The sequence below is a fragment of the Leuciscus leuciscus genome (assembly GCF_965113295.1).
Source record: "Leuciscus leuciscus genome assembly, chromosome: 14".
In the NCBI taxonomy this organism is placed as follows: domain Eukaryota; kingdom Metazoa; phylum Chordata; class Actinopteri; order Cypriniformes; family Leuciscidae; genus Leuciscus; species Leuciscus leuciscus.
In genome coordinates this window covers 10,145,567-10,160,207 of record NC_138738.1, presented here as the reverse complement: position 1 = coordinate 10,160,207, position 14,641 = coordinate 10,145,567, and the positions used below count along the sequence as shown (strand labels likewise).

Here is a 14,641-nt window from a genome sequence, read left to right as displayed (position 1 = left end):
CTAAGGACTTAAAAATATGAGGACTACAAGATGCGAATGTGAGAATATAATTTCAACACATTTTTGAATTTGGTCTCTGTATTCATATTGAATGCCATCATATGAAATCATGCCTGATTTTTATCATTGACTAGGCTACTAAAATAATGTGATAAATAAACAATAATAAGAAAATAATAATGATTTATAAATGATTTATTATTTACAAAATATTTGTATATTTAGACAAATAATGACAAATAAATTCGTATAATAAAGTAGGCCTAATTATTAAAATATTTTGTCATCTTATCTAGACAGCAGAATTAGCAAACAAGAACATAAAGAGTAAATAGAACATCTGTAGTTAATATAGGCTATGTGAAATCCATAATTACATCATCTGTTACGTCCGTCTACATGCTACTCATGTGACAACATCGGAAAATGATACACCCAAAACACAATTACTAATTTCTCCCACCCTCCCGAGCCCACACAACAGTTTAATAGTGTGGAACACCTGTATCATACATCACCACAACATCTACGCAAAGTGAACCACTGTATAGGCTATGTATGGTGTGATGTGTTTTGCTGGCTTACATTCATTTTAATGAAGCTGACGTACCAGTTTTCCCCCTCACACCAGAATAGCCTATAGCCTGCATGGGAACTAAATTCCCTGCATTCCTTCAAAAATGTTATTGCTCTGACTAGCCAAGGAAATCCAGATCTAATAGTCGTCATCTAGATGTTAAATGCGCTTAAATGCTGTTTAGACAAGGAAAGGGGTGTGCAAGCCTTAATTTTTATTTCAATCCCTAGGGAGATATTTAGGTTGAGGAGGAATTGTGCAACATCACTTCCTTATGAGGTGTTCAGGCGTGTTCAGTGGGACTGACCGTATTCTCTGTCTCATGCTAATACAAGAAGTCGAAACTGTCCCGTCGAAGAGCAGTTAATCTTGTGAGGGTTTTTTTTCTTCTTCTTCAGGTAGGTACAACTTATCAAGTACAATCACTGTTGTCATATTCTGTGGAGTTTTTGTTATGGAGTTTGACGTTTGAGAGCGCACGTTGACTCTTCATTGGACTTCAGAGAAAGAGGTAAAAGGCCACAGGTGAGCTTCAGGTAAATTCACACACTTTTTTACAATCAACAATAGGCTCCATTTGTATCATTTTTTGTCAGCGCTTAGACTTTTTGTAACATTCCCGCGCCACACGCCACATTTTAGTTAATATTCCTCAGTATATAGCCTAAATATTTAGACAACTCCGTGACTAAAAACGAAAATCAAAGCTGGTTACGCTTTGACATGTTTGTTTATCAACTGTTTAAAAGTGCGCGTAAAGTTGCATATTCATTATTTTTACTCGGCAAGAAATTAGGTTACAGGGAGTTTACGCACGTTCCATTAGCCTACTTTACAGAGAAAATCTTTCTCTTAAAGCTATATATTGCGTAATTATACAGCCATTTCCCGTCTACTTCATAGGCAAGTTCACTTGCAATATTAGCCTACCCATGGATAGTAACAGTTTCCGCCAAAATACCAAAATATGAGAACGCCTTCAAGCTGTATTATTTATTTATTGACAACGCTGGTTCCTTATACCACGTGACCACAATTTAACTATGAAAATATGGTGTGTAACTGATAAAATTTAAACCTTAAATGCTATAAGCATTTGGATTTTAGCTGCCAAATGCATACATGTAAATGTAAAAAAATAAATAAAAATAAAAACTGTTTTTATTTAATTGAATGAATTATGATTTCAAGTAGCCTAATTCATTCAAGGCACAGCATTAATTCATTTTAAAAGTAAAATGTGGTGTCAAATTCATCTCACTTTAATTTCAAGAACTCAAATCAAAGTTTATTTATTAAATGTACAATGAAATTGCATGATTAGTGTAATAAGCTCAAATACATACATGCATAACAGAGTAAGGGAGAACTTTGCAATAGGCTACAATACAATATAATCAAAATGCCGATCAACTGATTATGTTGATCAGTTTCGAGAGAGCTGCATTCAGCAGTCTTAAGTTACTGACAAAATAATGTAAATGGATGGAATAGATGTTGTTCTGACATAATGGAGAAAACATTTTACAGTGATTGTTAATCTCACTTCCATCTATTTTTGTCATTTTTCCATTCAAAGGTCCTGGTTATCTTCATCATGTGTTAGTAACAGCAGTGACATCCCTTCACCTCAGGCTACATAGGACTGTGGAGATGTTCATCAGCCCCAGGACCTTGTTAAAGTGTGTCTGGTTGCAGATACATTTGACCTGTGCCCTAAAAACATGTCCTGCGATCCCACAAATGAACACAAACTTCTCTGTTGCCTACCCTGTCTCTTTTTTCCAAACTACAAAATCCATACAGAACATAGTTGTTAAGGAATATTTTAATGAAGTTTATGTAGCCTCTCAAAATGTTGTTGAAGCCTTGGACAAAAATCTCACTAAACTATGGGAATTAAGAACTGGCCCAGTTGGCAGTCCAGACTGTCAGACCTGTCACTGTGATATTGAGAGTGAACCAGGAACTTCACTGGACACAGATAACCAAGTTCTTGTTTTAGAGCCTGAGGGCTATGTTGATATCCTGTACATCTGTGGGAGCACCCAGTATGGAGTCTGTAACAGCCTTGATCTTACTGAAGGCCAAAAACCTTCTAACCCTAAATGTCTTTTCGATGAAAAAGCCAACTCGCGCTTGGATTGTCATGACTGTGTTGCTAGTCCTCTGGGAACAAAGGTCAGTGCAGTCACAGATGGTGTTTCAACTTACTTCTTTACAGCAGCTACCATCAATACCACCATTGCCGGGACTTTCGGCAAGCGCTCTCTTTCCATTCGCCGCCCACTTAACTCAGAAACTGGTTTTGACAGCGAAGTGAAGAGTCTAACTGTTCTTCCCAAATTCCAGGATACATTTACCATTGACTACATCTATACGTTCTCCACGGAAGAATATGTTTATTTCTTATCTGTACAATGGGAGAGCCCAATGAAATCAAACGCCAAGTTGCAGACCCATCTTGGTCGGCTGCCAATCAGGGACAGCGAGGTTTGGATGTACAGGGAGATCATTCTGGAATGCCGCTTTGAGCCCAAACGCCGGAGAAGGAGCTTTAGGGATGTTGTGTACAACTCGGTTCAAGCTGCTCACTTCAGTACAGCAGGCAAGGAGCTAGCTGAAGACCTAGGGGTGAAGATGGAAAGCCCAATTCTGTATGGGGTGTTTGCTGTATCAGATCAAAAGGGGAATCCTATCAGCCGGTCTGCCTTATGTGCATTTCCAATAGACTACGTGAACAGAGCCATAGAAAACGGAGTAGAGTCCTGTTGTTCAAATGGGATGGAGCAACTCTCACGGGGATTGTGCCATTTACAGTCCTGTGAAATGTGCCCATATGAGGTGAGTTTGTATTCTCAGTGCAGCTTCTTGACAATTCACATTAAGCTACAAAAGAAGGTATTTTGAAGAATGTTGGTAACCAGACAGTTGACGGTAGCCATTGACTTCCATAGTATTTTTTTCCTACTATGGATGTCAATGGTGCTTGCAACTACCCAGAACTACTTAGCAGATGCCTTACAACACCCTAGCAATGCTCTAGCAACCACCCAGATCACCCTAGAAACTGCCCATCAATGCCCTTGCACCAACAACCCCCCACACTCCACACCATTTGCCTTGCAATGCTCAAGCAACCATCCTGCAATGGCCTAGCAACTCTCAGAACACCATATCAATGCCATAGCAACCACAAAGATTACCATAGCAGTGCCCTGGCAACCCCAAGTTGCTTCGATGCCCTAGAATTGCTTTGATGCCCTAGCAACCACTAGCAATTGCTTTACAATAATTTAGCAACACCCAAGCAACCACCCTGATCCCCACTTAGGTATGCCCTAGCAACCATACAGAAACACAATATCAACCACGCAAAACACCCTAACGATGCTACAAAAATCCCCCAGAACACCCTAACAACCACCTAGCAATGCAATAGCAACCACCCAGATTACCCTAACAACACCTAACAATGCTATAGCAACCACCCAGAACACCCTAGCAATGCTATAGCAACCACCCAGATTACCTTAGCAATGCCCTTGCAACCTCCCGAACACTCTAGTATTCGCCTGGCAAAGGCCAAAACATCATAGCAATTGCTTCGCAATGCCCTAGCAACCTTCATAACACCCTGGCAACCATCTAGTAATGCCTTAGCAACCGTTCGGATCACCATAGCATTAATTGTCAATAATTATGAATGTTTACTTCAAAAAGCTTTACCTGTAACTTGTCCCCATCTTGTGTTTAGTCAAAGGGTTTATGTAATTGGTCTAGTTTATATTACACAACCTGTACCTTAAAAGGAGAGGACCATAAAATATTTGATGGTTAGTAAAGCCACTTTCAGGAAATGACTCACACAAACATTTGATTGTAGTTTAAACTCAGATGTGGAGCTGCACTTGCTCAGGGATCTCAGTGACAATCAGACTTTATCAGACACTCATCGCGTGTGGATGAAAAGTCTGTTGAATCAATGAAGTCACTTTCTGTTTTGTAGATACCAGCCGCCACATGCTCATACATGAACTAATACGTCACTCAATACCTTACTAGTGGACTGAACTTTCTGTGGCAAATGTTTTGTGCTGAATTTCCCTCAGGATCTTAAACAAGGCGTTGAGCCAGAGCTGATAAATCAAAGAAAGTATGTAGTGGGCTGGTAGGATATTCAGTAGTGACGTCAACTGTTTGTTTTTAACCAATAGAAACACAGATAACAAGGGGATTGCCTGAAATAAAAAAATATTTATAATGCTGTCCTGTAGTTATAGTTTTTCTAAGATTGCGCATTTTGTGCGCATCCATTGTAAATCATTTCTGGATGTTCCATCCTGTACATCTCACATACATTGTTTTTGTTTTTCATTTCATGCAATTCCATTATATTTTACAGAATATTTTAATCCATTCATTAGTTATAGTGGATGTAACAAATGATTTATTAGATATGTTTATTACATAAAGTAAGTTATTATGAATTATGATAATGATCATTTATTTATACACCTTCTCAAAGAAAATCTCTCAGCTATCGTATTACTTCAGAAGAATTGTATATTACTTCAGACGAATTTTAATATCTTGCATGTGTTGAATGGACATCTTTAATGATACTAAGAAGTTTTTACATCATTTTTAAAGCATGGAAAATATTCCTCCTTTTATGTTCCATGGGAGCAAGAAAGTCTGTAAATATATATACAGTGCTGGTTAGATTACTTGCAAATTGTAGTTGCAAATTACATGATGAAAACTGTAGCTGAATTGTAGAATTGTGAGTTGATGAAAAGATAATAATTAACTAATCATAGAAAAATGTAAAAATTAAAATTAATACTTTTTTTAGAGAGGAAAATTTGAGAGTAAAAATAATTAGAGAGAATCAATGAATTCTGAATAGTTTACTACCATTATGTGAATATGTAATCGTGTAGCCTAATCCATAAAAAGTAACTGTAATATGATGATTATGAGTTTTAAAATGTAATATAATCTAATTACAAATACTACATTTATAAAATCGAATTACTTAATCCAGATTACATGTAGTTACTACCCAGCAATGTATAAATGACAACATCTGTTCCTAAATTCGTTCATTTCTTCAGTAATGCAAATCAAATCCTGACTGGACAGAGTGTTACTATTGACAGACTGCACATATTCCACAAAATCCTAATTTGGTACAAGGGTTCAAGCTTTATGGGCAGGAAATCATTTATTACTGCCAGATGGCGTCTAGAGCCTTCCGTTTACAAGTGCTTCTGCTTCCTTTTCACTGGTTGCTGTTGCTGTGGATGCATTTTTTGCTGTCACAATGCCCCCCTTTTTGAAGTCAGTAAAGCAAATCATAATAAAAATGGCACAGGAAATGGAAAATAAGTAAAAATGTTGATTTGATGGAAGTGTCAATGAAATTAAAATATAGCTGTTTATTCAAACAATACATTGAGCTTCACATATAGGCCTGGTTTCACAGACAGGGCTTAGATTAAGCCAGGATTTGGCCTTAGTTCAATTTGGACCTGTAAGTAGCTTTCATAAACATGCCTTAGAAAAAAAAACATTACACGTGTGCATCTTAAAACAAGATATCTCAAGCACAATGCAAGCACAATGAGATATTAAGATATCTCAGTGCACGTTGCTTTCAGTTAAAACAGCTCAAACATGCATTTTAGTCTGGGACTAGGCTTAAGCCTTCTCTTTGAACCCGGGGGATGGAGTGTATATTCTTGTAATTGTTGATTTTGCAGTTTTAATTTGGTTAAATTTACATTTTCTGTGTAGCCTACTCTCTGTTTTTTTTTACTGATTTTGCTAAGCAATGTTACATGAAAAAAAAAATTTGCAGTCACAAAACGTATTTATTCATTTTGTTCTATTTTGTCTAGAATATAGACGATTTGACTTGCAAAGCTCTCCCCACCATGGTGGCCAAGCCTTACTACAGAGTGGACTTCTTCAATGGAAAGATGAACGATGTTCTCTTCACTTCTATTCTGGTCACCACCATTGAGTCCAAGACTGTGGCACACATCGGCACGGATCATGGAAGGCTCTTGCAGGTTAATAGTGCATCACAAATCTTTTGGTAGAAACAGATTCCTTTTCGAATACTGTGAAAAATGTTTTGCATCTTACCGAAATGTACTTACATTTTAATATGGAGCTAACATATGTGTTTTAAAGCCTTTTTAGGTGGGTTTCAAACTCCAATCTTTCAGCTCAGCCACCATAAATATTTGCAACAAGCTGCCCCCCTCTGAATCCTCTCCTTAACAGTTGTTAAAAAGTTTAAGATTCATATCTAATCAGTGGCCAATCTGATCATAGGCCAGGCTTTTGTTGGCTCCATATATTGGATGGTTACTATGAATGAATTTTTTCCTTATATGGACAAATGTTATGCATGTTTCATATTTGTGTAGCTGTGACCTAAGTATCATTCTGTTAAATGTGTTCATATAAAAAACATAAAAAAATAGTTTACTTTTCAGGTCATTCTGAGCAAATCAGTCCCTGTAGTGTTTGCCAACTACTCTCTTGTGGAAGACATGCAGAGAGTTTCACGAATGGCTGCCATTCGTTCTTCCGAGTCTCTGCTCTTTGTTGTTGGAAACAAGGTATGCATGTTTATTCTGTACAGTTCAAAAGGCCGTCAGCAGAGAACCGAAGGTTTAATGTTTAAAATATACCAGTGCACTGAAAGTGACTCATAGTTTTCATCTGCATTTTTCTGTTTACATCCATCCAATGTCAAATATGTCTCTCTTCATCCTATACAGCTGATAGATGTGTCTCCCAGAGGTCCAGGCTGTGCCCATTTCCTCAACTGTTCGGTCTGTTTAGCGGCGCCCAAGTTTATGGGATGTAGCTGGTGTGGTGGAGTCTGTTCCCAAAAGTGTGAAGATCAGTGGAGTAGCATTTCCTGCCCTCCTGTTATCACCCAGGTAACGCATTGCCAGTGGAGTATGACAATAATTTGCCAGTAAATGTAAACTCACAATAAACTGTCTGTCTTTTAAGTTTGCATTTGTCATCATATAAGGTGAGTGTGCACTGATAATATCATTGTAGTCATATCAGGGCAGGGGTGTGTTAACAACCACAGTTCTTGTTGGACTCTCACCCTTGTCTCACACCTGATGGAATGTCAGCTTTAGCTGTGTAGTCATTTGAGTGAAAAGGAACCTTAGTTTTGTACTATATACAACATTTTAGAATAGTAAAGTCATCAAACCTGAAATAACACAAGTGGAAGTAGGAAAATTATACAGTGATGTCAAATGTAAAAAAAACACATTTACAGTAAGTTGCTTAGATGTATGCTGGGCATTTGTAGGCTGCTCCTTTGCTCTCCAAAGAATTGAAATGAAAACGAATACAAATTCTTTTTTTAACTGTTCTGTACTACAAGGTCGAAGTCAGTAAGATTTCATTTCTACTTTTGAATGTTCTATTCATCAAAGAATCCAAAAAAAAAAAAAAAAATCACAGGTTTCAGGCATCACAACCATTTACAACATTGACAAATCAGATTTCTGAAGGATCATTTGACATTGAAGACTGGGGTAATGACTGCTGAAAATTAAGCTTTGCCATCACAGGAATAAATTACATTTAAAAATATATTAAAGTAGAGTACATTATTTTAAATTGTTACAAAATTTCACAGTGTTACTGTTTTTACTGTATTTTTAATCAAATAAATGCTGCCTTGGTGAGAATAAATAAAGACAAATTCAGTCTGTGTCCAGACTCTTGACTGATATTGTTTTTTTATGATTATAAACTAAGCAGACATGTTGTACAGTCATGTTTTACATTAAGTTCGGTGCTGATCCAAATAACATATTTCAGTCCTTTTGTACTATTGTCAGATAGTGACTATAATGAGCTTTATGCACAACCCTAAAACTTGATTTTTGTGCACTGTTGCTTTTCAGTTTTTCCCCAGTACAGTGCCCATAAATGGTAAGAGTGACCTTACTCTCTGCGGCTGGAACTTCCAATCAGCTTCCCGACCTGCTATCACTCAATCCTCTCACCAGGTTAAAGTGGGAAATAACAACTGCACTGTTATACCAGAGAAAAGCAGTAGCTCCCAGTAAGTAACACACATATTTTAGTCTCCCCACAATAAGGTTTGACAAATACAGGTTTTTTTCTTTCTACTGAAACAAGAAGCTGTGGCAGGGGTGTATCAAAGCATATCCTTTTTTTTATATTTATTTTTTTATAGCCAATACTCAGGTCAAACTTACATGTGTATAACATTTAGGAACAGATAAAACATTTACTGCTCAACCGGGTTTTTGTGTGGGCACTGGGCAGGAGTACTTTTCAAGCAAAAGCTTTGAATGAGTGTCAATTACAACTTAGTATAGACCAGATACAGGTGAGCAAGAATGTGTCATATTTTTATTAGTTTGTTTTACAACATATTTATATTTATCTTTACTTTTATTTCAGTTTTAATTTTAGTACCTCAACTTAAACATTTTAATTCAGTTAGTAGGGTTTTTTTATTTTTATCTATTATTTATGTTATTTTATTTCAGCTTCATTTCAGATACTGAAATGTAATAGTTTACAATCTATTCATGAATGTTATTTTTCATTCATCTCTCAGGCTGGTGTGTAGGCTTGATGGTGAAGTGTCAGGCCTGGAGCAAAGTGTTGATATAACAATGGAAGTGAATGAAAAAAGAGTGGAAAGTGGATACTTCATCTTTGGGAAGGCTAGCATACAAGACTTCCGTTTTGTGGTAATGACCAAAACATAATTATTCCACTTGATTATGTTAAGTAATTATGTATGATTTTGCTGTTTTAGATTGATAAAACTCTGTCATACCTAATATCTTCCATCAGACCCCAGAAATCACAGATATTAATCCAAACTTTGGACCTAAGATTGGAGGAACCCTGGTCACCCTGTCAGGAAAACATCTGGATGCTGGTGGAAGCAGAACGGTCAGCCTTGGAGACAGAATTTGCCCTGTTGAAAGGTTATTGTGCCAGGTTATGAAATTCACTGTTTAACAGCTATAAGTCATGGTTTAGAAATATAATAGGGATGTGAGTACTACATTTTTAACTACTGCTTTCTGAGGATTTTCCTCCTGTTATTTCTCCACAGCATCTCCAGCAATGGAACGTCTATCATTTGCAGGTCTGAAAGTGTTGAGGAGACTTCAGAAGTAGATGTGAAGGTTGTAATTGATGAAACAACTATTTCAGCCTCAAAAACATTTAGCTACATGGAGAATCCTGTGGTGACGGGTGTGAAGCCCAACTGTGGTTTTAGAAGGTGAGTCAAAACATTCAGTTTTTCTTTTGTTAACCATTTAATGGGGTATTTAACAGTAAATGATGTGAAAGGCCATTCAATTGTTTGTTATGTATTTTTTGGGGTGTTGCTACAATGAAGAGGATCCAAAATAACCATCACTGGGCAGTATCTGGACTCTGTTTCCCAGGCCGTCATTAACTACAGAGTCAACAACACAAGACCAGTGCAAACTGTAGGACTCATTTGTAATTTTAAGAGCCATGTTTGATGATAGTAAATATGTTGCTACTTATTGGATAATGTATCTCCTTAGGTGTGTGTTGGTCAAAGGAATCCCACCCAGATGGAATGTACAATCCCAGAATGTGAGGAGTCATCAGGAATTCTCTCTCTAGATTTGGATGGAGCTAAGGAACTCCTGTCTCAGACTTTTACCTGCCATGCTAATGGGGAACCCATCCCGTTTGAAAAAGATGTGCTAAAGCTCATGCCAGGGCAGGACAAAGTCTCATTGCATGTGCGTCTAGATGGTTGCATGTATTAAATATGAGGTTATATAGTCTCACGTAGCCAGACCTTTGACTATAAAGTATAGGATCTGACCAGGCCAAGTTTTCATGTTTTTGTTAAATGTTGATATTAAAAATATATTTTTTATATTTAAATATAATGTAATTTATACACATTTTTAATTAATAATAAAACAATTTTTTTTTAGTTTTTGAACCAAATCTTCATTTATTTGTTCAGAAATACAGTAAAAACTGTAATATTGTGAAATATTATTCCCATTTAAAATAACTTTTCTATTTTTGTGTATTTTAAAATGTATTTTGTAATAATTATTTATAAAAAATTCTCTTCATATTTTTTGGGGGCCAAAATAACTAAAATTGACTGACATGACATGTAAATCAACACAATAAATGATTTATTAAATGAAAATTATAGCTGTATGATGTAAAAATGAATGCTGGTTTTAAGTCATAATTTGCATTTATAATATCAATTGAACTATTATTCTTCAAATTTTTATGTATTATAATCTAATCAAATGCTTGTTTTTATTCCAGCACAAAAAACTGACACTGGTGTCCGGTTGCATGGAAATCATCATGACAATTAATGGAGTGGATTGCAAGGCCACAGTTCTGGACAATGAGATTACCTGCAGGATCCCCAAAAATATTGAAATTCCTAGCCAGGGGGTGCCAGTCAAGGTCAGAGTCTGTGACTTATTGAATTCAGCTTTGATATGTTTAAGCTGGCTCTGTTTTTTATTCATGATGCTCTTCTCTTCCACTTTGTCCTCAGTTGTTTGTGAATGGAGAAGAACATTACATTGGTATGGTAGTTACTACAAAGAATAATTTTATTTTGGGCATGGTGCTGGGCATCATAGCTGCAGTTGGCGTGGGAGCAGCTCTGGCCTACGTAGTCATGGCACATAAACGCAAGAGAAAGAAAGGTAAGTGCCCTCAATAACTCAAGTACCAAGAACAGGATGAGGGGCCCTTTACTGTATGAAAAATAAATGTCAAATTTGGTGAATATGAATGTAAAAAACAAAACTGTTTGGTTGGCAGTTGCGCTTAGTCATGTTCGACTATCCATGCTTTCATCTCGTACGGCGGTGGAGAATTATGACAGATCACCTGATGGTGACTACAGAAGAGGTGAGACAACCTGTGAAAACAATGAGACATCATTTATAAAGAGCATCCATTCTTCAGTGAAAATAAATTGTGTCCTGTAGGTCTGGTAGGTTCTCCATTCCAAGCCTTGAGCACAACGTTATCCAGTCTTACGATGGACTCTGCAGCAGCTCCTTTGATGCCATCTCAGACGATCTCTATGTCTGCTCTCCGGCCAGATCTGTTGGAGGAGGTGAAGAATGTTTTGATCCCACCCAAGAAGGTCAAAATCCAGTATGACCAAATTATTGGCAAAGGTAAATTTCTCAGGGCAATAACAATCCATCTGATTTTGGTACATTATTTTCCATTTTTCCTTTATTTAATAGTACATTCTCATCCCAAAACTTTCTCAGGTCATTTTGGAACGGTGTATCATGGATATCTTAATGACAGTGATGACAAAGAGATTCACTGTGCGGTCAAGTCACTCAATAGTAAGTAAATTAACACTTTTAAATAAAGGTATAAACATTAAAATTGTGGCTGAAAAAAAAAAGATGGTAATTATTTTATTTTAGTTATTTTTAATGTTAAGGCCAATTACTGAATAATAAAAAAAAATAAAAAAATAATCTATCATTTAAAATTTTAAAAGTGAATTCAGGCATCACAACATTATAATATACAGAATAAAAATTTGCTGAAGATTACATTTAACATTGTTATCAAAGTATTAGTGTTAATAAAGAGTAACTTTAAGTGAGTGTAAGTTATCATTAACAAATAAATTATGTATGCCTAGGTTTAAAGCTTATGAAAAGACATATATAAATTTTTCAAAAGACAAACAGAGTGATATAACAGTATTTTACATTGCAGTTTACATTACAACATTAACATGTCTAGCTATTATGGAAAAGACAATCGTAAATATCGTCTTATTCTTTCTTTAAAGGGATCACTGATCTGGAGGAGGTGGAGCAGTTTTTAAGAGAAGGAATCTTTATGAAGGCCTTCCACCACCCCCATGTCCTGTCTCTCCTGGGCATTGTGCTTCCCAGTGATGGACTTCCCCTGGTGATCCTGCCATACATGAAACATGGAGACCTCCGGCATTTCATCCGCTCTACACAGAGGGTAAGCACATTCATTTTATACTACAAATCAGTGTCTGGAACAACATACTGTATCTTAACCCTTACTTTAATCATCATAATTGATAGGTTGATGACTCAAACACCTTACTAAAATGTTACACTAATAATGCCTCATAAAAACATATTTTTCATGTTCAGAATCCCACAGTGAAGGACCTGGTTGGCTTCGGTCTTCAAGTTGCCAAAGGAATGGAGTATCTTGCAAACAAGAAATTTGTGCACAGAGACCTTGCTGCACGCAACTGCATGTAAGTAACCGGCAACCTTAATTATCATAATGTGTATAGTAGTATATTCCAAACTGTAATCAACAGCCTTTTTTTGTTGTCTTACCAAAGTACAATGAGTATGGACAAATACATTTCTATCGAATATAATGGAACTGCTTTTCCTAGGCTGGATGAGTCCTTTACAGTGAAGGTGGCTGACTTTGGCATGGCACGAGATGTCTATGATAAGGAATACTACAGCATCCAGGACAGCAAGAAAGCAAAGCTGCCAGTCAAATGGATGGCTTTAGAAAGTCTGCAGACACAGAAATTCACCACTAAATCAGATGTGGTAAGTTTAAACATGAAAAATCTTTATACAAGAATCATGTTTTTAAAATCACATGATTAATAGGGGTAAAGAATAATAATGTTTATGTAAATGTATCAAATAGAGGGATTTAAATTTTAGCAGGTAGGTATGACGCTACATTCTTTATGTAACATACATACATTCTTTATATAACATACATGCAAATGTATACATTTTATTCCCTCTAGTGGTCTTATGGAGTGTTGATGTGGGAGATGATGACAAGAGGGGCCAGTCCATATCCTGATGTGGACCCTTATGACATTACATCATATCTCATGCAAGGCCGTCGACTGCCACAGCCACAATACTGCTTTGATTCCATGTATGATTTTATGTGTATTTACTTGCTGCTCATTTTAAAGGGGGAATTTCATGTGGAATCAAAACTGACTTCTCATTGATTATATACTATGTGCCAGATTTACTAAACAGGGCAAATTAGCATGAGAGTGCAATTCCAAAAAAGCGCACATAGGACTGGAAAGCTCTGCTATATACTATGTACTATATATATAATTTTGGATTGTGTATTTTACTTTTGTATTATAGGTGGTCCATCCTGATGCAGTGCTGGCATCCTGAGCCTGAGAAGAGACCAGGTTTCCCTACGCTCGTACAAGCTATTCAAGAGATCCACTCCGACCTAGAGGGGGACCATTACATCAACCTCCAGATCACCTATGTGAATCTAGACCAGCCCCGGCCCTACTCCTCACTCTCCCCGGCCCCACCCGTGCACTCGGACCACTCTTCTTCCACCTGACCCTAGTCCCAAATGAAGTCTGAGCTGCCTTCATCCTGTGGATTCAACGGCTCGTATAGTCCTGTGAAGTTTGTGAACCAAAGAGCATGCACTGAAGATGATCTGCTGTATTTGGAGAATCCCAATGTGTGTCTGGCCAAAGACAATGCACATTCTTTGTGTGCCTCTGTAATGGTCATGCTTCTGTGAACTAGTTTCACAGCCGAATTGGTGTCTTGTCTTTGGGATTTTAACAATTTCTGGGCAAGTGCACTTTTTAAATGAATGCAAGTCTTTTGTTGTGTTACAGTATGTTGATTGTCAGTATTTTTTATACTTTTTTAAAGCACATGAAATTGTTTATTACTCTGATAACAACTGAATCATCTGTTATTGCTCATACTTTACAGTACAACACGGTTTTATCCGGAAGGTTTTAGCAACAAGCCATTTTTATGTTCACACTGCCTGTAAAAATTATAAGAGAAATGATATTACTTGAAATATGATTCCATCAGTTTCATTTTACTACTTTTTTTCATTATACTACTTTTTTTTAAACAACATTTTAAGGTTCTTGCATAGTTATTGTAAATGCAGATTTTAATAATCTTACAAAAGTTGTACAAAATT

General features: G+C 36.6%; 1 protein-coding gene across 2 annotated transcripts; it reads left to right on the top strand.

The window, feature by feature from the left end:
• The first annotated feature begins 723 nt into the window (after positions 1–723).
• Positions 724–14,517, top strand: mst1ra (macrophage stimulating 1 receptor a). 2 transcript variants are annotated; one of them, XM_082190061.1, is made up of 21 exons: positions 724–1,113; positions 2,157–3,421; positions 6,484–6,657; positions 7,078–7,215; positions 7,378–7,542; positions 8,539–8,699; positions 9,225–9,360; positions 9,467–9,603; positions 9,735–9,905; positions 10,026–10,119; positions 10,201–10,404; positions 10,961–11,107; positions 11,202–11,355; positions 11,474–11,563; positions 11,644–11,838; positions 11,938–12,018; positions 12,480–12,661; positions 12,820–12,929; positions 13,077–13,242; positions 13,452–13,588; positions 13,816–14,517. In XM_082190061.1, the coding sequence occupies exons 2-21, from the start codon at positions 2,231–2,233 to the stop codon at positions 14,027–14,029; spliced, it is 4,047 nt and encodes a 1,348-aa protein (XP_082046187.1). In that variant the 5' UTR covers positions 724–1,113; positions 2,157–2,230; the 3' UTR covers positions 14,030–14,517. The 2 variants fall into 2 exon arrangements, with proteins under 2 accessions (XP_082046187.1, XP_082046188.1); XM_082190062.1 differs by lacking the exon at positions 724–1,113 and having other exon boundaries at positions 2,158–3,421; positions 7,090–7,215.
• Positions 14,518–14,641: the final 124 nt, after the last annotated feature.